Source organism: Helianthus annuus, chromosome 10, assembly GCF_002127325.2.
Source record: "Helianthus annuus cultivar XRQ/B chromosome 10, HanXRQr2.0-SUNRISE, whole genome shotgun sequence".
Taxonomy (NCBI): Eukaryota; Viridiplantae; Streptophyta; class Magnoliopsida; order Asterales; family Asteraceae; genus Helianthus; species Helianthus annuus.
The window spans coordinates 161379393-161406300 of NC_035442.2; the positions used below are offsets into that span (position 1 = coordinate 161379393).

General features: G+C 33.6%; 1 protein-coding gene, 2 long non-coding RNA genes and 1 other non-coding gene across 5 annotated transcripts; 1 reads left to right on the top strand and 3 right to left on the bottom strand.

Annotated features, from left to right (window-relative positions):
• Window positions 1-316: 316 nt before the first annotated feature.
• On the top strand, window positions 317-1453 carry LOC110883198. Of its 2 annotated transcripts, none has more exons than XR_002560400.2 (4): window positions 317-388; window positions 841-892; window positions 978-1020; window positions 1166-1453. It is a non-coding gene; the product is annotated as an uncharacterized LOC110883198 (long non-coding RNA). The 2 variants fall into 2 exon arrangements; XR_004869861.1 differs by having other exon boundaries at window positions 981-1020; window positions 1166-1434.
• Window positions 1454-3056: 1603 nt separating this feature from the next.
• On the bottom strand, window positions 3057-3880 carry LOC110883197. Its single transcript, XR_002560399.2, has 3 exons — window positions 3657-3880; window positions 3352-3570; window positions 3057-3237 (listed from the first exon to the last, which is right to left on the bottom strand). It is a non-coding gene; the product is annotated as an uncharacterized LOC110883197 (long non-coding RNA).
• Window positions 3881-16894: 13014 nt separating this feature from the next.
• TRNAS-GCU lies at window positions 16895-16976 on the bottom strand. Its single transcript has one exon. It is a non-coding gene; the product is annotated as a tRNA-Ser (tRNA).
• Window positions 16977-18854: 1878 nt separating this feature from the next.
• Window positions 18855-21724, bottom strand: LOC110886265. The gene is made up of 7 exons (XM_022134040.2): window positions 21453-21724; window positions 21269-21305; window positions 20830-20900; window positions 20500-20594; window positions 20301-20368; window positions 20113-20223; window positions 18855-19259 (listed from the first exon to the last, which is right to left on the bottom strand). The coding sequence occupies exons 1-7, from the start codon at window positions 21646-21648 to the stop codon at window positions 19127-19129; spliced, it is 711 nt and encodes a 236-aa protein (XP_021989732.1). The 5' UTR covers window positions 21649-21724; the 3' UTR covers window positions 18855-19126.
• Between the last annotated feature and the right edge of the window lie 5184 nt (window positions 21725-26908).

Genomic DNA, 26908 nt, shown 5'->3' on the forward strand with positions numbered 1-26908 from the left:
GTCCAAACTAATATTCCAGTGTTGATTTTTTTATTGTTGATATTTTGTTGATGTCTTGATTGTGTTATCATGTTACTGAGATTTTTATTTAAAGTCTTTTAGTTTGTTGTTGATGATGATTTACAGTGTTTTGATATTTTTTCATCCGGTATAATGTTGTGTTTTCGGAATATTGATTGTGTTTCTAAAAATAAATAGTTTTTAAATTTTTTTGAAACCGTTCCTTTTTATTTTTGGTTTTTGAAGTTTCTCCCATGACTACATTAAGTTTTAAAGCTTATTCAGGAATATTGATATTGATTGTGTTTTTTAATTTTCAGATATGGATCACATTAACAACAGTCCTTCATTTTTAAAGCTTATTGAGGAAGATGACCCAATATTTTTGGTACGTTTATTGGTTTTCTAATTACTAATCATATTTTAAGTAATTATGGATCACATTGACTGATTATTTCAAAATTTGAATTTTTGAAATAGATAGCAATTATGGATACTTATCAAAATTGTCTAAATTGTAACGTATTTCCAAATTTATCAAGATAACTTATATTAAAGTTTTAATTGCTTCCAAATTTTGTGTTAGTTTCCATAATTTTCGACAATCACATCATTTTTCAAGTTTCTCAGAATTTGGAAAGCTATATAGCATTTGTTTTAAACCTAAATGACCTCTCTGTATGTCAAACTAGGTTCGGTTGTTGACGCACAAGCCTATTGAACACACAATTATTGAAAACAAACAATCACATTATTTCTAGCCATTTAAAGAATTTCATAGATGTTTAAAAAATGTAATTTTTTTTATTTTAAGCCTATTTTTTGTTTTGTTTGTTATAGGTATGTTATATGTACGAGTATGCCACATGGTTCAAGTTCTCTTGAGTCCTCAGTAAGCTTTTTAAATTTTTATTTTTACTTCAAGATATTAAGATATTCTTATTAACTATGCTGGATTTTTTTTTCTCTTTTTTGAGGAGTTGTGAATTAGTTCGCTTTTCAAGTACTTTGCTTCTGAAGGTAAAATCTACAGATAAAATTACGAGAATTAGATAAACTAACCGACTTTATCTTTTTTTTTAATTCATTTATTTCTATTGAAATATGTATAGAAATACAATACTTTATATCATTTTACTATTAGTAATGACACATATTTTTACAGATTGCAATAGAAGTTTAGGATGCAAGTGCACATGTTGTGAGCCCTGGTGTGACCACTGATGAAATTGATGTTGTGGTTCATGAAGCAACCATTGTTGCTGGTACGAGCGATTATAAGTAAAAGATTCTACTTTTCACTCCAGCTGCAAGAAAAAGTATTACCACACATGAGGATAGAAGTTTACCTCAAGAACTATGCGTGGAATATAGACATGGTTTTAACTTTAAGGCATGTAATATAGAACTTTCTTTAAAAGAAACTCACATTATTATATGGAATGTTCATACATTCTTTTGTATTTTCAGTTATAATCTTTGCTCTATTTTTCGTTTATTTCTGCACATTTGGGGTTTCGAGTTTCATTATTGTTATGTGATGTTGTATAGTTTTGAACGGATTGATGGAATTGGGTTTGTGTGAAAGAATGAGAATATCATATTAGCAATGGTTCTGGTTGTGGCTGCCTGTGTTGTTAGGGTTTCTAAGATATGCTCCGAATCATTGATTTTCTTTCATCGGTAATATGATATTCTCATTCTTTGTGTGTGTTTTTTTTTTTTGTCGAAGTAGGTTAACATTTGGCAATTGTTCCCTTTATTCGTTGTTTGTTGCAGATTTGGGTTACAAGTTCGTCGGTTCAGTTGTTAATCAATTATCTTACCTAAATATTAACATGGTTTGGTATTAGAAGATTCATTACTTTTTATAAAAGACATATTTTTGATGCTTTCCAGGTTTGAAAATTATTCTATACGTTAGCTTTACTTTTTGTTATAAAAAACTTAGAGTACATTACAATATTTATTGAAACATATGAAATAAATACAGCCTGCTCATGATGAACCTTTAAATGCTGTTCCTTTTGATTCAAATCCAACTGTTAACATCCAAATCCGGGTCTGTGAAACAAATTCTTTAGTCCTCTAATGCTTCAATATTTCGTCATTCACCTTATTTTTTTAACTGTTTTTTTACCTTTTTAATTTTATTTTACAGGATTATGTTTCCCGTAACGGTGATGACGACACGCCGATGTCCAATTTGAACAATAGCATGTTTACTACACTCTCTGGAGCGGATAATTGTTGTTCTTCGAAGATGCTGGAGAATGAACTTAAGCGTAATTTGGATGCCGGTTATGATGTGGATTTATGTTCATCTCAGTCTTCAATTAACCGCGTAAGGGTGATTGTGAGAACAATGAAGGTTTGAATGTGAAGGTTGGTCTTTTGAATCCAAAACTGGAAAAGTAGTCGCAGAATCTAATAGTCATCTCAGTGTCTTCAAACAACTTTTCAATGTTTTTTTTCGTTCAATCGTATTCAGAACATTTGTGTCAGTACTTGATGTTGCTTTTTACTCAATGTTTGTTGCGATTTATCTTGATTTTCGTTTATTATCGTTATATCAATAAGAGATGCTATTATTAATTAGCATTTGTATTTTTTTTGTACATCATGTTATATTTATTATACGCCGTTTTTTATTACATTAGCATTAAAAACTTTTATTTTTATTACATTGAAATTCAATACTTTAATGCGTTGACGTCATGTTAGTTTGTTACCCAACATCGATGTTGTTTTATTTTTATTGTGGTTTTGCATTGTCATATCAATAGCATGAAATTATTGTTAATCACTTTATTGTGGTTTGTGATCTATATATCCATAGAAGATGATAGTATTTATCAGGCTTTGCATTTTTTGTATGTAATTATGTTTATAGTTACTAGGGAGAAAGCCCGTGCGATGCACGGCATGCATAATAGCTATTGTTTGTTTGTGGTAAGACGTTTGACACGGCCGGTGCATAACATGTAAGAAAATACGCCTACAAAGGGGCGTGCTTAAATTTTATTAAACCATGGACCATAAGTTGTTTCCTTGACAAAACTTGCCGGCCAAAAAGAAGTGAAAAAAGATGTCTTCCAAGAAAAAAAAAACATGAAACAGAAAAAAGGAAAAACGCATAAAGTCTCGCACGCCTTCCTATCTTATTGGATAACACATAGACCAAACTTTAGCTAACGCATGCCACCGTCATCCCCAATCCCATCACCAGCCAACTGACTGCAGTGAAATAACTTAAAGAAAACTATTAAAAATGGTATACTATGTTTACGTATATATGCATCGGAAAGTAGTACGGGTTTTCATTACTAACACTAAGTGCAGACGGTATACCTTTCATGTGGGTCACTGTCAACTGTTTCTTCTGAATCCGAATATGCATAAGCAGGCCTGCGAAGGAAAAACACGAAACATTTATGTAGACGGTTATCCAAAAATAAATATGCACAATTACACGGCGAAACCGTTGACCAAATATACACCGCCCTCTTTGAGTTTGTCAAAGAAATAGTGGGCAATGTTATTCCTTGCGGTGCAATGCATCACACCTCCCTGCGTAAATAAAGACGAAGATTTTTGTTTTAGAATCAAAAGTAGAAAAGCGTAAGAATGTGGGATAGCAGAGCGTAAAAAACTACCTTTATGTCAGTGACAATATAGTCGGTGCTCATGTACTTGCCGTTAACACGTGTCACGTCCCATTTTCTACAAATCATTATCATGATAGGTTCGGTGCTCCCTTCACGGAGTTCACTAAGGAACATATGACTGCTTGTACCACCGTCGGACGTTTGCAAACTAAGGGGGCTGGCCATGGCAATAGAGGAGGAAAGGAAACTATGAACCTACAAACATAACAAAGCCGGCAATCTTATAACATAACCAAAGACCGTTCAACTGTCTACAAATTAATCATATCCTAATGAATGATATTAAATGACAGGGATATTCAAAGAGGCAAAATAAAACAATACAATTTAATTAATTTTAAAGCGACTTTTGGTCTCCTAGCTTGTAGTTAGAGTTTTTTGAATTGGTTTTTATATGTAGGATGATTGTAATCAATTTTGGTTTAATTGGCTTCATAAACCATGGGGGAATATGAAGAGGAATGAAGTTCAAAGGTGTGACTCTCTGGCGTCTTAATTCAATTAACTCTTTTAATTCCATTATTTTAATTAACTCATTTGTGTTAACTTAAATTTATAATAAATTGTAAAAAATTAAAATAGTATTCACGTCAAATGACCATTTTACCCAAAAATTAACCTCATTTAGTATTGTACTATAAGCATAAAAACTTGCAAATACTTAAATTTTAATGTCATCCTTATGAAATGCTTTATAATATAGTATAAATCAAAAGCACTAAAAATTGAACATGGAACGATCTAAGGGAAAAAAATGGTACCTGCTTTAGAAAAGAGAATGGACTATTTGAATTCAGTCGTAACTTCTGAAGTCCGATTAGATTCTGATGAAACACATGCGAGTCAAGAAGCGAACTCGTGAGTGGGTATGAGTGTGAAAAGGTTCCCGTGTTTGTTACGGAGTGGCATTTTATACCGATTTATCAGCTGAAGCCATTAATCAACCTATTAAGTATCGGTTACCATTAATGAAGAAGATGATTGATGTCACTGTCTTTATTATTTGGATAATGAAGTATTGTTTGAAGGTTCGGTTACGATGGTTGATGTCATTGTCTTTATTATTTGGATTAGATAAATCATCCTTTATTAATTGAATTATTAATGAACTACTATTATGTGAATTATTTGAATTACTTGGACTTATGGCCCTTAAAGAAGATAATGAGAAGGACAATTATGCCCCCTGACTAAGGTAATTAAGTGTTGTACCATAAGCACTATAAATTGTAATTACTTAATTATTGCAAGTATCCTTGGGAAATGTTTTATAACCTACCACTTGTACACTATTAATTATGAATGTGATGGTTCATTTATATGGCTTTGGACACCACATGATTTATAAAAAGTTTAATTCTTTTAATTTGATTTAAATACATATTTTAGAGTTGTGTGGCTAACCTAAATATAGTATCATTAATGAACCTTAAAAAATGAAGGTTGTAAAAAAGTTGATATATCTAAATTAATGAACCTTAAAAAATGTATTTAAGAGGCTCATAATGAAGGTTGTAAAAAAGTTCATATAACTAAATTTTTAAATATATATAGATTGTAGTTCTTGATATTGAATATAAATAAAGACTTATTATTAATTATTCTTTGCATATTTTAAATTTTATGTACAAATGTTTTTAATTGTGTTATTTATTTATTCATAAAAATTAACAATGTACAATCCAAATATAACGTTATAAACCTAACATTATAATAACATTCTTAGTATATAAATTATTTTAGTCAACTTTTTTTGGGTTTTTTAAATAAATAATTAAATCACCAGTGAGTGTATACTTACAGATAGTATTATATGTATTAATTTTTAACAATTCTTTACATTTATACAAGAATGTGCTTATCATATGTGAATCCCAACCGGTTTACTAAAATTAATTTAAATTTCCCTTCATAAAAGAATATTCCATTTATAATATCATTTTATATAAATTACAACATAAAAGAACATTCCATTTATATTATTCTCATATCTGTTACAGGATGAACTATTGGAACAAGGCATGTTTCCAGATCCGTTTCCGTTTGACATTTGAGAACCTGCATGGGCGTTCATTTTCTTCATCTATTTTGTATTTTGCTATGATTGACTATTTTTTAAGTTTACGAATAATAAATCAATTATCAATCTTCTTATTTGTTTCCTTTAATCAAGCACACTGTTGACCGTTTTTATTCATTCTTCTTTATTATTTATTATTTATATTTATTATTATCAATATTATCAATTATCAATCATATCAAATTGAAATAGATTTATGTTCAGTTTATCTAATTATGGATTGAATATTGTCATTCAAATTTATATAATCGGTTACATATGATGCTTAAAAGAAAATATTCTCATTAATTATAAATATTTCAAAATTCAAATTTCGTGTCACTATTTTTATAAAAAATTATATAATCTTTTACATCTCATGCTAAAAATAGAGTATCCTAATTACTTATAAATTATTATAAAATGAAATAGATGTATGGCCGTTTTATCTAATTATGGAGTCAACATTTTAATTAAATTTTATATAATCCTTGACATCTCATGCTTAAAATAAAATATCTTCACTAATTATAAATATTTACCTTCAAATGGAATTATAAATAAAGCATTTGTTAGTGGGTCAGATTAGATGTGTTTACACAAGAGGTTATTATCTCCAACTCGGAATTTCGGTTTGCTTTTGTATCTATTATTGTGGTATTTTTGTTTAAATTGTCATTCATCTTTATACGATTCATTATTTCTCTGTTATATGTTTGTAGATCATTAATGTTTCTTGGTTGCTTGCTTCACAACTTCATATACATAAATCATATCATTAATTGTTTCATATGATTTTTTTTAGGATGGAACCTCTTGAGTTTGAAATGTTTGCTCATGAAATTCTATCAAGGCTACCAAGTAAATGTGTTGGACGATTTAAATCAGTTTGCAAGCAATGGCGTTATGAATTGTCTTCACCTATGTTTTCTATTATTCACTCTCACCGTATGTCTAATTGTGAACATCGTAAGCTAATCACGTTGAGTATGTCATCGATTTATATTGACAACTTGATTGGAGGAAAGGTAGACATTTCTGAAAGGAACTTTATTTCCTTCCCCGTTGATACCCCTATTTCCAATCTAACGATTCTTGCTTCTCAATATGGTCTTTTACTGATGTGCATCCAAGGTCCTTCAGACCAATTGATTCTATGGAATCCAACCACCAATAAATTTTTGAATTTGTGTCATAATAAACCTAAAAGTTATTTCGATATCAAGGCAGATGCAGTTGGGATTTATCTAGACTCATTTAACGATGTTAAAATATTACATCTCCAACATCGTATGGATGATGTGGTACCTCGTGTGTATTCTCGGAATACACATCAATGGAAAACTTTAACTTTTTTCACAGGACCAGATTACGCTTCAAGGTTATATTTGTGGTCTCCCGGCACTTTATGCAAAAATGTTTTATATTTTGCATCTCCACACTATTGGGCGCCTGCTAAAAGTTATATGATTGCTTTTGATGTGGTTTATGAAACTTTCTCAAAGGTTTCAATACCACAATGTACTCTTGTTGTTGCTCGCCAAAGCAGGTTTTTCAAAATCCGCAACACACTTCATATGTTTGTTGTCGTAAAGACCCATGCTATAAATGTGAAGCTATTTAAATTTCAAGATCAAGGATGGTCAGAAGTGTCTTCTTTTACAAAGCTAAAATCAATTTCATTTGAGTCATGGCTTAAGAAGTTAGTTGAGAAAGGAGGAGAAACTTGGTCTTTTATGTCCGACTGGAGTAGTATGATTGAAATAAAAATTAGCACCAAAGATTTTCAATACTTACAAGACGCTGAGACCTTTCAAGGACTATATAACGTAGCATCTTTTGAAGAGACCGTTGTGTCACCTACAGTTTAGCATTAATATGTTTTTCGTATCAAATTTATTGTGATTTAATATGTAACATTTTTATTTACTATCACTTTTATTACCCATCATCTTATGTTATTTATGATATATATTTTTATCCAAATTTGATAATAATTAACAATTCTATCCTTATTGCCATATTACATTTATAAATCAACATGTATATATACTAACTGTAAGCTGTAATAGATAGACAAAGTAAATGAACCATATTTATCTTTAATTTTACTTCCACAAGTATGAATGTTGTATAATTCCATGTTTCTTTCTTTGAAGAGTTTGTGTAGTTTCTATGTTCAATAAGAGTTTGTGTACTTCCCCACATGGAATTTCGTTGGTGTTTTAGGCCGATTTTGATATCCATTATAGTTTATAAATATATTTAATATTATTTTCCACCATGAAGCTGAAAGTATTTTTTGATTTGTAGATGTGTTATTTGTTTGATATATGAATAATAATTCAAGAATCTGTAATTTTTTTGATTCTTAACCTTTCAGTTCGATTGGGTATGTTATTTAATGTAAGATCTAATATATCTATGTTATTAATTTAGGTGAAATCATGAATTTATCGTTTGTGAAGATTCTAGAAGACCCAAAATCTTTAAAGTTGGTATGATTTTATTTATGTTTGACTGAATAATCTGATGTTTAATAGCCTAATTCATATAATATTCATTATATACTTAATAGTACTATCTTTGTATTCAGGAGTTACCTCTCACTTTTGTTTATAACCATTGGGGTCGACCATGGCCACGTATTGATCTCCAGATCCGTCATGAATGTGGTAAGTCTTGGACCATAACGATGAAAACATTAGAGTCTAGACCGGCTTTGGCTGATGGTTGGGCAGCAGTTGTTAAAGGCCTTCAATTGTCAAAGGATTCACTGTTGCTTTTCAAACCTATTCGACATGATGTGTTTGAACTTTCATGTTATGTTGACGGTGTACGTAAGAGACCCCGTTTTCTCACATGGTCAGCTTTATGTTGCGTTGTCGAGACTAAAGACCAGAGATGGCGTGAAGCTTTTAATATTTGACAAAGATGGAAGGCCAACGAATACAACTGCAAATGTTGTTTACAAAGAAATATTTGAAAAATTATAGTTGAAAATTTAAAGTTTATTTTCAAATTGTAAGTTTTGAAGTTTATTTTTATATATAAAGTGTTGATTTGATTTTACATCTTGATTTATTATAATTGTAATTTACTTTTAAATTAAATTATTTAAGTATACCTACCATATTTTTTATTTGTTTAAAGAATTTGTAAAATATTTTTGAAATATAAATATTACAATTTATAAACTTTTGATAAACTCTTATTTTATATTAAGTTGTTAGTGTAAGTATTTATAAACTTTTGTAACAGTTAGAAATCTATAAGGGGTGAATATGTAATTGTATTCTATTTACTTCAAAATTGATGCAACTCAAAACAAAACCATCATATCACCTGCAACATCATTACCCATCAAGAAATCCTTCACCTCTTCTCTCGGTTCTCGCTTCCTCACCACCATTGTTATAGGGTTTCAATCTTCATTATTCTCATCTTCTACACTACAATCAACCGAAGAAGGTATGTTGTTGATCTTGAATCCGGATATTGAGAAGTTTTCTTCTTATTGTTTTGCAATACAAATGAATATCCAATGTTTTTATGTTCAATCAACTGTTATACACATTTTTCTTTAATAACAATCCGATTCCGATTTTGATGTTATCTTTACAAGATTTTCCCACTTATTTATGTTTTTTAATTTCCTTTTTCATGTTAAACCGTAATTATTGGATAACAATGTGATTAAAATTTATGTTCACAGATAATAGGTTAGTGAAATTTGGTTGTTGTTTGTACTTTTGATTTATATGTATACTTTCTTTTTTTATCAGTAATAATTTTCCAACTTTAGTCATTGTTAATTGGAAGAATAAAATATTTTCTTTGTTTTGAATGTGTTTATTTTGTGATGTTATCAATTTATTTTTTGCTCTAAAAAATGTTGATGGTAATTTTACAGATATGGATCCAAAAAGAAGTAGTTGTTCTTTCTTGAAGTTAGTCGATGTTCATCATCCTACAAAAGTGGTATGTATTTTTTTTATTATGTTTACTCAAAATTATGTTGATACTTATATGTCTATTGTTTCAAATTATAGGAAATACCGTATGATTTTGCCACATTACTGTGGGGAGAACAATTCCCATATGGTGATCGTATTAAAATTTTTGCTGCTGACAACTTATGGATTGTTGAAATTGAAAAATATGGGTTGGGTCCTGTTTTAGGTGATGGGTTTGGTAAAGTCGTTACGGACAGTGGTTTACAAAAAAATGACTATCTGTTGTTCAACAGTCTTGGACCATCTACATGGTATCTTGATATCTTTAAGTCATGTGTTTTGGATAACTCTTTTTTCACTTTCATTAGAGTTGATGATGATTTTATTGTAAGTGCTATTTATAAAATAATTACTTTTTTATGTCAAATTTTTTTGTGTGCATATTTTCTTTAACATAATTGTTAACAAAAATACAGCTTATGGCGGACAAATTTTGGGGACAGTTTTACGGCAACAGTTATAAAGGTGGATCAGCAAGTCTTTATGTCGGTGATAGGTTTTGGAATGTGAAGATGGAGGCGTTGTCCGACAAATGTGCTTTCACTGATGGATGGTCTAATTTGATTAGGGATCTTGCATTAGATTCCCGGATTACTTTTATTTTTACAATGGCTATATATGAGACTTTTGAGTTGTCCGTTTTTAATCATGAAACTGGTACTCAAATGTATTTCAAAAAGGTTGACGTTGTTGTGTTGGATGATCCTATTTACGGAGATGATGGATTTGATTTACTGCTTGCGGTTAGTGTTATTATCCTTATAATATATTTTTTTTTTTTTCATAATACGAGCTAATTAGTTAATCTTGAAGTTAACATTGTCGGTGTTTTTGAATATTATGTTTTTTTAGTCGGAACACAAAGAGAAGGTGATTACCAACGAAAGTGATGTTGATGAAGATCTTGGTGGTTATATACTTGGTAAATCTACCCGCCTTTCATCTTCCTTTGATGCCTATCAGTATTGTTGGTGCACTTTGTGTCTGTACTTTGTCTGTATTTTGTAATGTATAAAACGATGTCTTTTGTCTGTTGTGTTTACGTCTTTGTTATGTTGTTTATGTGTTGGAATGTGTGTTTGACCAAGTCAACCATCCTCCTGGTTTGACTTGGCCAAACATCCACACTTAGTGTTTGAAAGATAATGTGTTTCGAAGGATGTCATCGAAGGATGTTATGTATCCTTCGATGACTTCGAAAGATGTCTTTCTATGGATCTTTATGGACCTCGAAGGATTTACAATCCTTCGAAGTATGTTTGGATCCTTCGATATCCTTCGATGGTATTTCTGGTCGATAGATGATCCTTCGACCAGAATACCTGATCCTTCGTGCATGGTTGTCTGTTATGGGTATATATATCCCATGAGGGTTTCACTTCAAGTAGAAGTTCTGTGTAAGTGTGTGTAAGTTGTTGAGAGCTTTTGTGTGTGAACCCAAGTCTTGTAAGAGAGCATTTTCAGTTTGGTCAAGGTCTGTAACCGTGTCCACTGAAATACAAGAGAAAACTTTGATACTTGCTTGTCTACTCTTTCTCTTTGTAATCTTTGCTTTCATCTAAACTACGGTTTGCACTCTAGCTTGGATTCCGCACTTGCTAGAGTGTTGAACATAACAAGGAATAGGTTTATCCTCAACCTCCGAGGGACCTACAAGTATCATGTAAGTGTTTCACAATGTGCCTTATATATATTATATATAATGCTTCTAACTACTTTCTTCTATACTTATATGTTTATCGTTCATTATTATGTAGAATGACCCAAAAGGAAAGTCAAAGATTGTATTTGGTCACGAGACTGTATCTCCAAAGGTTGTTTGTTATATACTAATTTAATTTAATACTTATTTTCAATACATATAATAAACTTTTTATTCTATTCGGTTTTTTTCTTTTCCAATATGTAATCCTTTTAATGAATACTTTTTTTAATTGTAATATGTTAAATCTTTTATGGTTTTGTAGGTTCATCCTAAGGTCAAATCAAAGTTTTATGTTGGAGATAAAGGGCTTTCGACAAAGGTTGTTTATGATTCGATAATATAGTTTGATGTTTTTTTTTCTATAAAAATAATTAATATTTTGAAGATTCATTTTTGTTAATGTGAAAATCCAGTTTGATGTTGTTTTGAATACTTTTTTCATACCAAACAACACATTACATGTATAAAAACATGCTTAATTAGTATATAATCCATTTAATTATTTCATTCTGTATCAATATGTTAAGTGTTTTATTTTCTTTAGGTTGAACGAAAAGAAAAATCAACTGATTTTGTTTCTGAGCAAAATCTGTCTTCTCACGTTGTCTCTCAAGTAAGATACCGTAACCATGAATGGTTACTTTTATTATGTAAAGGACCGTGTATCTTATTGTTGTACAATTTTATGTATATGGTTTTTACACTTATTGTGTCTTATTCAATTATGTAGGCTAAACCAAAGTCTAAGTCATTCAGATCCACGACATCAACCGCCCTTCAAGTTGGCCGTAAATGCTCTACATCAAAAAAGTTAAAAAAACTGATGTAATTAAATTCACCAAGAAAGCCGAAAGCAGACTGGTATACTTTATAATATTTTTTCCTTCTAATAGCACATAATACAAGACACATAACTTATTAATCAAAAAGGTAATTAATCCTTTTATTTTTTTCTCAGCGTTTACCGACTGATGTTTCAAGCCATCTGTGTCTTTCTCTTGACAACTTGCACCATGTTACAGTTCAGAACCAAAAATGTGAACTCCTTAAGTTGGGCACTAGAGGCGAGAAGTCTGGGAAGGGTTTCAGGTATGGTTTTAAAAAGTGGCCAGCTTTCTTGAAATTGAATTACATCGACTTCGGCTCTACTCTTTTCTTTACGTACGTGAAGTCTTCTCAGCGTTTGATGTTGACCAAAGTCGTACCCAAGATCACAAAGAAAAGACGCCGTTCGTGAGTGTTGGTTATTATGTTTAGTTAGATGGTTAAGCATGAATATTAACTGTCGTTTTATGGTTGGTTTGTTTTGATACTTGGGGATAGTATTGATGGTTTGTTAGACAAGACTTTTGGTAATATGTATTTGTTGTTGATATGCTTATGATGTGGTTAGTGTGAAATTCAATTTTTGTTACCATATAACCTATATAATAGAAAATAAATAACTAAAACCTAAATATATTGTTGATTATGAAGAAATATGTTTTTTTTTTTCAAATTCCTTAACATTTGACTTTTATTATGATTCTTCAACAATCGTTTTATTTTCGTATTGATATGATATTTTTGGAATGTTCCACATAATTGTAACAAATTATAAGGAAACAATTAAAATTGATTTCTATCAATACATATTTGGAAATATATAATTATTATATAAATTTTTAAAAGATTTGTAATAACATTTATTTGTTCTATTTTACTATATGTCACCAATCTATATATATATTCTCCATCACATTGTTGTTTATGTAACTAATTAGCATGGATTATGTAACATGTTTTTAAACTAATAAGCATATATTATCACATGGTTGATAAGGTTTCGGTATGTGTTTTCATTTATGTTTTTGAAGTAATCATATATTATCACATGATTGATAAGCATATATTATTACAATTGATTTTATTTCATATATGTTTTTCAAGTAATCAACATATATTATGACTGAAATTAAAAATTAATTTAATTAATTTGATAATTTATAATATATATATTCTTAATTGTTTTGTCTACGTTACATGTGTTTGTAGGTTAATTAGCCACATACCGTTTTATCATTTATTCATACACCTTATTCATCATAGAATTTTTCGTTTATTAATATATATGTATATATTTATTTGTTTAGAAAGATAGATTAACAACCCGTGAGTATTCACGGGTTATAACCTAGTGATGTATAAACAATGTGAAAGAGTGTTTCCTAGTTTAATTGTTAGAGTAACAAAATAAATAAAAGTTTAATCAAGGGCGGACCTAAAGTCAACCCAAGGTGGGCGGGCGCACCCCCGGGGAAAAAAAAATTAGTGCTAAATTCCGTCGAAAATCCCGTCCGCACCCCTTGGAATTTTTCGTCCGCACCCCATGGAATTTTTCGACCGCAACCTTGAAATTTTTCGTCCGCACCCCTTAGGTAAAAAGTGTTATCAATTTATATTTTAAACCCAAATACCCATACCTTTACCTACTTATAATTCCTAACTAGCTAGCCCACTAAGTCTTAGCCCATTAACCAAACCCAACAATATTTCAAACTATAATAAAATAATTAAAGCCCAAAACCTTTAAAAATTATCTCCCGCTCTCTCTCTCTCTCTCTTGCGTCCCTGCACTGCCAACGAACAACATCACCCAGCGACAACAGTCCAGCAGCCGACAACCACCGTAATCAGCCACCATACCACCGTCGTTTGACACCAAATCTAACCGGAATCCGAACACGGGTAAGTTTCTTTGTTATTTTGATGATTTTGGTTGATATTATAGGAGAAAAAATGGTAATAAAGTTGTTAAATAGGTTTGAAATTTTATGTGTTTTGACGCTGTTTATGGTTGTTTAGATGATTTTTAGGGTGATTATGTTGTTTATATATTTTTAGGTTGATTATGTTGTTTATATATTTTTAGGGTGATTACAACTTACGTTATGATTTCTAGGGCTTGAATAGTTGAAAGTTAAAATTGAAATATTATGTTATGGAGCGATGAATTTATGTTATATAAAGAAAGAATTGCTTAAGAAATTTGTTTTAAATGATATTTTGGATAGATTTCAAAAAATGAAACCCGTAGGGCGCCGACGTTTTAATTATGTTTGTAACAAGGTTTGACATGTTTTTGATGATTATATAAATTTAGTTTGATGTTCGTTTATTTTACATGACCCGACCGATACGACCGATTTTTTACTTATATACCTAGGGGCCTAAAATTTTTAAAAATGTTCCGCACCCCCATGGAAAAATTCCTGGGTCCGCCACTGAGTTTAATAATGTAAAAATTATAGATAAAATATATGAAAATACAAAAATCTTTAATTTAAACACAAACATACGAACATAAACGAACGCAAATGAACGAATATTCACGAACATCTTACCGAACGTTCACGAACACAATCGAACGAACGAGACCTCTGTTCATGTTCGTTCATTTAACTAATCGAACGGAATTTCTGGTTCATGTTCGTTCGTTTTAAACGAACGAACATAAACTAACTTCCCGCCGAACGGTTCATGAATTGTTTGCTAAACGTTTGGTTCGTTTACAACCCTAGATGACGGCACAGTTTGTTGCTCGTCTACCTGTTATCCTTATGTAATTTGCTCTGGTGATTGAAATGAAATATTTATTTTATTAAAAAAATAAGTTTCTCTCCTCCTTAAAACTCCTTGCTGTGGTGAGTGGTTACTTATATAAACCAAAAATACAAAATGAATACATAATTTTTTTTTTTTTCAAATTGGAGGCCTTTAGAGGGTGGCCTAAAGGAAAGGCTTTAGTTGGCTGGCCCTTCAGTCGGCTGTGGGTTACATGAACTTCCATCAATTAAAACGAAAGGGCAGATGCGTTAATTGTTTAGTATTGTTTTACCGGATGCACCGATCACCGGTTAAAAGTGATAAATTAAAAAATCCAACTTTACTAATTTTTTTAATCTAACACATGGCAATAACCAACTAACCACTTTCCTTTTTATTGACTTATTGTAAATTTGTAATGTAGTGTATTTTATTGAAGCCTGTCTTAGATTTAAAAACATTGTAAACATTAATAAAAATATATTTTTTGTTGTTTTGTTATTGTTGTTCTTGTTATAACTAACTTAAGATGAAAACTATATAACTAATTTGCGTCTTACCGATCAATCAGCATGACCAGTTGGTCTTTTCGTTTTTTGTGTCTTACCGATCAATCAGCATGACCAGTTTGTCTTTTCGTTTTCTAGAATCATAATTAGTAGTTCTAACATAAAATCTTCATCAAAACAAGTTGAACCAAAGCACAAACATACCTAAAATCAGTTGATTACATTGAATACATAAGGTGTAGTAACATGTTCAAACATGGTCCCAAATTCTAATCACCAACTCATTTGTGGACTTCGCATATACGTATTGGTCTTTTAATTGACTATATTGTAAAGTATTCAAAAATTTTAATTGACCATCATAAAGTATTCATAATTTATACAATATTGGTTTTTTTCTTACTAACTAATTATCATATCCTATCATCGATCATCTTTATTAGTAGTAAGTTATACGTTGTTGCTGTAAGAAAATTAAAAATAATGGAAAAACCCACTTTGGTTTCAGGTTAAAATTGATGTAACTCGGTCAGAAAGGGGTAGCGGACTAGCGGCGCAGCGTGTTGCTCGCTTACCTGCGATATTGATGTAACTCGGCCAGTTCATATATATAATTAAGTATTATATGATAAAAAAAGGTTAAAATTTACTTGGATCTAAAGCATTTTTAGATTATTAGGACCCATATGCATTTCTTTCTTTTTTGACCAAATCTTTCTTGTTAGAATCTTCTAAACCACAATCTTATACGGCCCATCTTAAAAGTATATCTCTTTGCGAGCTTAAAAGCCCATCTTAATAATCGTCTCGTGCAATGGTGGATAAGATTAAAGATGATTCTTTTCTTTTGGGTAGAGGTTTGCCTCTATTTCACCATCTCCATACCCTACTTCCTTCGTGGTGAGATTTTACTAGGTACGTTTGTTTGTATATATATGCGTGTGTGTGAAATCTTAAAAAAAAATAGGATGAGAACTTGTTAACACAATAGAAAATCTTAAATACATTTCACCTGGAGTCTTAAGTGCTAAATGAATCAACAAATGGGATTTTATGTGATATTTTTTTAATACATTATTGGATTAACGTATTATCACTAAAATAACATCTTGAACCTTTAACAAATACCTAAAATGTTTATCGATAAAAACGTGACAAGAAGCTGTTGACAAAATTAAATTCAAATCCTAATAAAATTAAACTTGACCTTTTTTTTTTCTTAGAAAAAAAAAAAAAAAAAAACCATTGGACCTGTGCTAGGAATTTTATAGTTTACGATTTATTATGTTTGATTTAAATATAATAAAAATCCAGTTAGAAAAGCAAATGATATATATAATAAAAAAAATAAACGACGCCTGAGAGATTCGAACTCTCGCGGGGAAACCCCATGTACTTAGCAGGCACACGCCTTAACCACTCGGCCAAAGCGTCGTTGTTGTCGTCAACTAATAAATAATAGATATATCATGTTTCTGTGTTATTTATATTTACGTCAAACATATTACAGTATTAAATTGGCCTAATTATTTCATTATGGATAAATATAGACAATTCCTTATTTGTTGAAACTTTTGAACTTGTGTATTTGGTGGAAATGAACCGGGTTCGTGTGGCCTACCTCGGTTAAGGTCTACATTGGGACTTAAGGATGTTGATTGGTTCGGGTTTCATGTAGATTGCGTTTTGAGCAATCAACATACAATCTAATAGCAGAACCATATAAGATTTTTGTGTCGATTGTGTTTCGGGTTTAATGAAGTTTCAAACATGGCCAGAGGCCCATAACACATTTTTACCTAATGGGCCTATACATTTTTGCTCTATGAGCCTAAAAGAGTTTCGGCCTAATATGTTTACATTTTGCTACAAATGCACATTGACTATTATGTTTATGTCAACATCTTCGTGTAGCCGAGTTGGTTTTAGATACTGAGAATTTAAGAAGCGACCCGGGTTTAAACTTTAAACCTTAACACTGTCAATGAGGAACATGCTTTATCTAATAAGTTACTTATGCACCAATGGATCAATATGGTTTAACCATCATCTGTGCGGGCCGCTAAGTGAGCTTGATTGTATACTCAATTATATAACACTCTAATTTTCAACATTTGTGTGCATTTCTGTTTGTACAATGCGTAATATATGCTTGTACGGTGGTTTTGATTGAAACTGTGGTCTACTTTTCTGATAGATGGTTTTGTAGGGGTATATAACCCCACCACCGTCACATAACTCATAAGCTCTATCTCCTTTTTACTTTGTAAAGATCTATTATACCATTTAGGGTTTTACAACCGTTTTTTACCGCCGGTAGCTTTATTGTCTTTTACGGCAAAATCTAAGGCGTTTTCCTCTTTGTCTCCGGCTGATCTTCATGTTAGCCGTCGAAGACAACGGAGTTGAGACGCCTTCTACATTGTGACAATGTTAACGGTGACGACGTTTGTTGTGGTTGAGCCGATGATGATGATGATGCAACACTCATCTGAGGTTTTCCACCGTTTTTTAGATCGGCAGCGATGTTTGTTGCGATTTAGGGTTTTATCGGTTATGCTTTTGTTTTTGTCGATGATGATGACCTTAAGGTTTGGTCCAAATTGCCATTTTAGTCCAAATAGTTTTTTTTTCTCCTATGGGTCCCTGACTTTTCCATTTTCTTGCCATTTTGATCACATTGCCTAACTCAGTCTAAAAATCTGGTTATAACCAGGGGTATTTTTGGCATAACAGTTGTGTAGTAATAACCAGGGGCAATTTACAACATAATTTATAAACCTCATAATAATTTAATACCAAAAATACCCCTGATTATGACCTGGTTTTTTGACTAAGTTAGGCAATGTGATCAAAATGGAAAGAAAAAGAAAAAGTCAGGGACCCAGAGAAGAAAAAAAAACTATTTGGACTAAAATGACAATTTAGACCAAAACTCAGGGACTAAAATGGAAATTTACTCTAATTTTAATTTGATGCAAGTCTAAAATTGATAATGTGTATAGAAATGGTGAAGTTTCATAAAAAATATCACTTTCAAATATCTATTGGAAGTCTCTCTAGATTATACATTGGATGTTATCACATAATATTGACATTATATTACGTCTTAATTTTGATCTCCATACATAAAGTGGAGCAACATGCTTATAAATTTATATATGTCACGTCTTAATTTGTAAGCCCGAGTCGCAGCCTTAACTTTGTAAGCCCCGAACCGCAACGCCCGAGTCGCAGTCTTAACTTTGTAAGCCCCGAACCGCAACGCGGCGGGAACTTCCAACTAGTTGTTTGTCTATAAAGAATAAGAAATGTGCTTCAAAACAATATTCAGTAATAGAACTTCTCACACAATAGTTTATGATGGAAATTAAGTGATTGAACATCAATAAAACTTACAATGTTAGAAGATATATCATCATGAAATTACAAACACGTAATCGACGTATTTTTAAGTGTGCTAGTACAGTTACATATGTACCTATTTCGCCTCAACATATTATTGATCCCAACCGTAATTACAAAAATACGGTGGCTGCATGGCTGTAATCACAAACGGTACACACCAAATTCAGTTGACGTCATCACAGTATCGACTCCAGCTGCTTCAACTTTGGATCTAAATTTTCTGGTGGATAATCTTCTTCAGGAGTGTTGTATGCATCAGCTATAGCCTTTCCCTTTTCCAGTACATCAGTCGGAACAGTTTGAAGCAGGCTGCATTTTTAAAATATGGTCGATCAGACAGTTGCATATTTACAAAAACCGGCATAACAGTCGGGACGGATAACAGATCATACTGGGTTCGGGTCAAAACAGGTCATTTTAGGAAAGAAAGTATCAAATGACTTGTTAATTGTCACTCTTTCTTTACGGTCTTTTCGATTTCCATAAACAAGTAAACAACCAATATAATAAACGCAAATTAGAAAATAATAATCCCATCTTTCTGAAATTGGCCGATAATAATCCCAAGTCAGTTATTAGCCAATAATAATCCGACCTCGTCCAATTTTTTTTGTAAAATAGTCCGCTGTTAAAATAGCTTAACGGAGTTAAGTTTTTTTCCGAATTACAAACTGATGTTTTAGGGCTTTTGATCAGAACGAGGATACGAGTCGATTGATGTAAAACTTACCTCAAAATACTGCCCCCAACCCACGAAAACGGTGCTTCAATTCGTGTGTTTAACTTCCAAATAACAAAATTCAAGCCATTTCGAACACAATTTCGAGGTAAGTTTTACATCAATCGACTCGTATCCTCGTTCTGATCAAAAGCCCTAAAATATCGGTTTGTAATTCGGAAAAAAAACTTAACTCTGTTAAGCTTATTTTAACGGTGGTCTATTTTACAAAAAAATTGGACGAGGTCGGATTATTATTGGCTAATAACTGACTTGGGATTATTATCAGCCAATTTCAGAAAGATGGGATTATTATTTTCCAATTTGCCTATAATAAACATATACAAAATTATATTTGACTTTATTTTTAAGTAGATATTATCTACTTTAAAGTATAACAAAAGATCACAGATTGATTCAGTTGCATAGTTCAAAAAAACAAACCTGTTTAACGCATTAACAGCTATGCCGATATTTGACTTCATTGACTTAACCGAAGCTCCTGGTTCATTTCTTGATGCATGTAGCAACAGTGAGTCAAGTTCTTCCAAAGCTCTTAAAGGAAGAAATCCATTAGTCAGAAATAAAATGTGAAGAATATATAAATACTAAATTTGTGACGAAAGTGGTACCTGAGACATTGATCCACATCATCGGAAGCCTTTTGATCATTGCCAACTTCATTTGCATACTGTGCTACCTGCACATTCATTTCAAAACCTCATATATACACAAATTCTTACATGAATACGTAATCATTCACATATCGTTCACGACTATTTAGATTTATTTGTTAAACTATTATGAAGATTCACAAGGGTCTGGACTCACGGCTCGAATGTTCATACGTAGTGATGCTGCTGGGCCCGCACGTAAAAGACTCCTGCATGCAGCATACTGAGGCTGGTCTGCTTCCAGTGTTTTACCTATAAAGAATTCAATAAGGCTAATTGATTTATTTGGGTTGAAGCAAACCATTTTTTGTCAAAAAGTTCAGTGAACCTTTAGTGTGTCATATATGATTACAGAAACCGTATTATATTTATAAAGCTAATTGCTTTATTAACTCATGATACGTGTAAGAGAAAAAACATAACTCGAAAAAGGCCCATTCATAAGCAACTGAATAAAAAATGGTGAAGCTAGAGAAACTAAGATTACCTAATTCTTTAATCTGCATTTCTGTCAAGATAATAGCAGGCACATAAGCCTCCAAAGGTTCAAGCTTTTTCCTATTCGACACGTTTCAGTGAAATGATTAAGATCAAACACAATGATTCAATTACATACAACAAAGTTAATGGGTTAAATATGATTTAAATGCAGTAATGATCTATTTTTTTAATCAAGATAGTTTGGAGGTTTTATGCATTTGCATAAACATCATATGACTCTTGACCCGTTTGACCCGTATTCATTTTAGTTAATCTTTTGGCTTAACCTGTTTAACAACTTAAAAGATTATAACCAAATATCCAAACACCAAAAAGCCCTGATTAAAGTAGAAGGTGCTATGTCATGTCATCTATGCAATATTGCAATTTACTTCATAGTAGTTACTATTGATAAAGGTATTTGACCAAAAGTCAAAATCATTTACCTTTTCACGTATTTATCAAATGGGCTGGCAACAGCATCTGCACCCAAATTCAAACTCAATCAATTAAAAATTCTAGGTAAAAACGATCATATTGCATATTGCAACAAGAAAATGTCAAATTAGTATAGTTTCTTGTGCTAATTGAGGAAAGATGTGCGCAAATTAGCAATAATATATTGCGTACCTTTAGGGATAGATAGACAATGAAAGAGGACGAGAGAGATGGAGACCAATCGCCTGCTTTGCCTCTGTTCATGGGGGAACACTGCGCACCTTACCGTTAACCTTCTCCCCGGCGTTAACTGCGGCACACTATTCAGGCGAAACCTGGAGTTGAAGTGGCTGGTGCTAACTTGCGCATTGGTGGTTGTTGTCCCCATCTCGTTCTCTTACTTTTCGCGGGAGGGATTCTCTTATCCCTTTAAGAGTTGCATAGCAGCAACCCCTTCTACTTCTATTCGCTATTTATTAGGCCATGTGTAGTGATAAAGCCCTCAAAGGGGCGTTATGCGACATGTGGCACTCCACGTCAGCGTGTGGGCGTTATGGGGCCTTATGCATTTTAAGCCCGTAGTCATAACGCCCCTACCTCATCATTACCCAATTATTTAATAAACCCTTAAATTATACATATATATATGTATGTATATATATATGTGAGAGTGGAGAGAACACAAACCAAATGCATGGCGCCGCGAAAATTATCACGCCACCTCCAAAAAATCGATTGATGGCGCCCCGGGGGGCGGTGTGCCGGCGCTATACCGGCGCTATGAGGGCATACCGCCCAACTATGCCGCCCCACTACTGAAAGCCTTAGTAATTTAAAATATATAAGTTTAACTATTAACAATTTTTCTTTGAAACAATTTATTGATGTTTGGCAATGAGCTTGTATGTGAGGGGAAAAATGACTTTTTCCAAAAAGTCACTCCATACTAACTTTTTCAAGCCAATAAGTCAATAAGTTATTTTAAAAAGCTTAGCCAAATATATAACTTTAAAAAAATACCTTTAACGAGTTGATAAGTTAACCTACCTATTAGACTGGTTATGCACGGGTCAATTTGTTAATTAAATAAGTCGTGTTCGGGTTGATCTGCTTAATAAAACAGGTCGTGTTTGCCGACCCAAGACCTGTGTTTTTTCCGTGTCGTATTCAGTGGCGGACCCAGGAATTTTTCCATGGGGGTGCGTAACATTTTTAAAAATTTTAGGCCCCAATTTATATAAATAAAAAATCGGTTCGTATCGGGTCGGTTCGGGTCGAGTCGGGTCATGTAAAACAAAAGAACTTAATTTATATAACCCACCATAACATAATGAAAACAAAACGAAGCACATGTCTACTATGGTTAGTATGCGGCTATAATAGGCCGCTGGAGGTGGATAATATAAACCAAAAACCAACCAAAAATCATCAAAAATAACAAAGAAACTTAACCGTGGCTGATTATGGTGGTATGCGGCTGCTGACTGTTCACTGTTATCGCTGTTGATGTTCTGATCGCTGGCGTGCAAGGACGATAAAGAGAGCAAGATAGAATATGTAACGGTTTTGGGCTTGTTTATTTTATTTTAGTTTGAAATATTGTTGATTTGTTGGGTTTGTTTATTGGACTAAGACTTAGTTGTGGGCTAGTTAAATGTATTGGATACTTGGGTTTAGTTATTTAGGTATTAAAAGTAAAATACTTTAGGTAGTATTTTTTATAAAATAGGAGTTTACTAAAGAATATTTTTAAAATATAAATTAATAACACATTTTACCTAAGGGGTGCGGACGAAAAAGTCCAAGAGGTGCGGACAGAAAATTCCATGGGGTGCGGACGAAAAATTCCAAGGGGTGCGGACGGGATTTTCAACGGAACTTAGCACTAATTTTTTTTTTCTCGGGGGTGCGCCCGCCCACCCTGGGCTAGGCTTAGGTCCGCCCTTGGTCGTACTAGGAATAGCCACCCTTACCTATTATACACACATACTAGTAGGATTCTCCCAAGTGATGTGGCAGAATGTCGTGTTCGGATTGATCTGCTGAATAAAACGGGCCGTGTTTGCCGACCCAAAACAAGTTTTTTAGGTGTCATGTTAGGAATAGCCACTCTTACCTATTATACACACATACTATAATGAACAGTGATATTATATTGAATTTGTGATACTGTACACTATGTTTACATTACAATATATAGTGGATACAAGATACATACAAAGGCATGAATTAAGGCAAGAATAATGTGCAGCCATGAATTAGTTAATTTGCAATCATTTTGCCAATCATCTTGATTGTCTAAATAAATGAGGAGAGAATAATCTTCAATCTTTGACTGCTTGATTGATGGTGTTGATACGCCCCCGCAAGATGGAGGATCCGTTGGAAACTCCAATCTTGGATCGAAAATATAGGAATGGTGCGCGTGGAAGTGGTTTCGTGAGGACATCCGCGAGTTGGTCCTTGGAGCTGACATGAAGAACTTTGAGTTGTCCAGAATTGAATTGTTCTCGCACAAAGTGATAGTCCAGAGCAATGTGTTTCATGCGTGAATGGTAAACAGGATTTGCACAGACATAGGTAGCGCCGGTGTTGTCACAGTAAAGCAATGGAGTGCTTTTAATTGGGAGCCCGAGTTCACCTAGTAGATTTTTAACACAAGAAAGTTCAGCTGCAGCATTAGCGAGAGCTTTGTATTCAGCTTCGGTAGAGGATCGAGAGACAGTTTTTTGTCTAGCTGATTTCCAAGATATGATGTTGGACCCAAGATATATGAGATAAGCTGTAGTGGACCGTCCCCCATCATTAATACCGCCCCAGTCTGAGTCCGAAAAGGCCTGCAAGTTAATGTTAGTATTGCGTTTCAAGAACAACCCATGATGGACCGTTCCTTTCAAATAGCGGAGTACCCGTTTGAGAGCTTGCCAGTGTGATTGTTTAGGTGAGTGCATGAACTGAGATAATTTATTTACTGCGAAGGAGATGTCGGGACGAGTGAAGGCGAGGTACTGCAAAGTACCCACCAGTTGGCGATAGGGAGTAGGATCGACTGGGGGAGTGGAGTCAAAGGAAGTAAGTGAATCAGAAGTGCTTAAAGGAGTGAGGACCTCTTTGGCACCATCCATTTTAAAGGTGGTTAGAATATCTTGAATATGGCGATGTTGGGAAAGGAATAGACCATGGGGCGTAGAAATGACTTCAATTCCTAGGAAATGATGGAGAGGGCCTAAGTCTTTGATAGAGAATTGTTTGCTTAGGGCTTGAACAAAGGAATCCATAAATGGATTGTGGTTGCCGGTGAGGACAATGTCATCAACATACACAAGGATATAGCAAGTGATACTGTTGACAGTGTAGACAAAGAGAGAGGGATCAGAGATACATTTTTTGAAGCCAAAGCGGATGAGAAAATTGGTTAGTTCGATATACCAAGCACGCGGTGCTTGCTTAAGCCCATAGAGGGACTTTTTTAGTTTGCAAATGTGACTTGGGAATTCCGTATAGGTGAACCCGGGAGGTTGCACCATAAATACATCTTCGTGAAGAGTCCCATGAAGAAACGTATTATTAACATCTAGTTGACGCAAAGACCATCCTTTGGAAAGAGCAATAGAGAGAACGGTGCGAATGGTAACAGGTTTAGTAACGGGACTAAATGTTTCATGATAGTCTTTTCCATATTGTTGGTGAAAGCCTTTGGCAACTAGACGGGCTTTGTACTTGTCAATGGTGCCATCGGGTTTGCGTTTGATTCGAAATACCCATTTGCAACCAATAGGAGTTTGGGTCGTGTGGGGAACAAGTTCCCATGTGTTGTTATGGAGGAGCGCATTATACTCAAGGTCCATGGCATGGCGCCAATTGGGATCTTTCAATGCTTGGGTATAAGTGGATGGTTCAATGGACACGGGTAGAGGATGAATGGTGGTAGAGTTGACAAAGTTGGGGTTGTAATATTTGGAATTGGGTTTTGATTGACGACGAGGTAGTTGAGGGTTATGGGAGGTTCGGGTCGTTTGAGCAGTGGATGAGTTGGTGAGGTCGTTGTGGTGAGAAGCGGTTGGGTGGTATAGGTGCTATCGGGTTGAGAGGATGAACCGTTCGGTGAGGGTGGGCTGGTTGGTGAGGGAGTGTCAATGGGTTGGTGTGTGGGACCGAGAGGGTGGGTGTTGGATGTTGGGCTGGCTGTTGGAAGTTGGGGTGTTAGATGTGGGGCTGGTGGTGTGGGAGTTGGGGCTGGTTGTAAGAGGGGGGGGGGTGGGCAGAGAGGTTGGGAAGGGATGGGGTTTTGGGCTTCGGTTGTAGTGGGCTGTGGGGTATGATGGGATTGAGATATTATAGGTGGGTCTGGACAAGATTGGGCAGGAGAAGGTTTTGATTGGTCCGATTGGTTTGTGAACAGAAAGGTGTCAAAAGACATGTGTTTGGGGTGGGAGTTGGTGGGTTTAGATGGAAAAATATGTTTGATAAATTCAACATGACGGGAGTGGTATAGTTTGTGACTAGTAGGGTCATAGCATTTGAACGCCGATTTGGAGGATGAGTACCCAAGAAATATGCACGGCTTGGAACGGGAGTGTAGTTTGGAAGTGGCATAGGTTCGCAACCATGGGTAGCAAAGACAACCAAATGGTTTAAGTTTGGAATAAGAAGGAGCGGTTTTAAACAACATATCGTAGGGAGATTTGTTGTGAAGAGTAGGTGTAGGCATCCGGTTAATTAGGTGGGTTGCGGTTTGAAACGCATGGGACCAAAAATGTTGTGGCAAGTGTGAATAGTGAAGTAAAGCGAGGCCGGTTTCAACAACATGACGGTGACGTCGTTCGGCAACACCGTTTTGTTCCGGTGTGTGAGGTGGTGTTGTATAATGAGAAATGCCTTGGGAGGTAAGATACGTGGAAAGACCCACATATTCACCCCCATTGTCGGTAAATAATGCGATAATGTTTGTTTTAAAAAAAATTTCTACAAGTGATTTGAATTGTGGAAAAAGAGTTTTAACATCGGATTTTCGTTTAATTGGGTATAACCAAATGTATTTGGAAAAATAGTCAACGAAAATGACGTAGTATTTGAAACCATCAATAGATGTTGTGACGGGACCCCAAACATCCGAGTAGAGGAGTTGGAGAGGTTGGTTAGCAACAAAAGAATTTTTGCCAAAGGGTTGTTTGTGGCTTTTATTTAAAGAACACGACATACAATGAAACGAGTCATGGGTCACCTTATTACAATGAAGTCCTAATTTAGAAATTAAAGACTTAAACACTTGAAATGATGGATGTCCAAGTATGTGGTGCCACATGAGAAGAGAGTTGGTTTGGGTGTTGTTGACTTGAGTTGATAAGGAGATTGGTCCATAGTAGACATCATTGACGTTCACTCCCCGCATGAGACGCGCCCCCGTGCGTAGATCCTTGACAAAAAAATGATATGGAAAAAATTCAACGGAAACACGATTAGTACGACAAACTTTAGCAACGGAAATAAGATTATTTCGAATATTTGGAGCAATTAAAATATTATTTAAAAGAAGTGGACGAGATGTTGTTGGAATAGTTGTTTGAGCAATATGAGTTATGGGGAGAGTTTTACCATCACCTAGTACGATCTCATCGGGTCCTCCGTATTCGGAAAGAACGAGAAAT

What these genes read in the sequence shown, in the direction of transcription:
- LOC110886265 (XM_022134040.2), bottom strand. Translation starts at nt 21,648, where the DNA reads ATGGGGACAACAACCACCAATGCGCAAGTTAGCACCAGCCACTTCAAC. An exon ending in TTGTCTATCTATCCCTAAAG is followed by an intron (nt 21,306 to 21,452) that starts GTACGCAATATA and finishes ATTTGGGTGCAG; the next exon opens with ATGCTGTTGCCAGCCCATTT. An exon ending in GATGTGGATCAATGTCTCAG is followed by an intron (nt 20,224 to 20,300) that starts GTACCACTTTCG and finishes TCTTCCTTTAAG; the next exon opens with AGCTTTGGAAGAACTTGACT.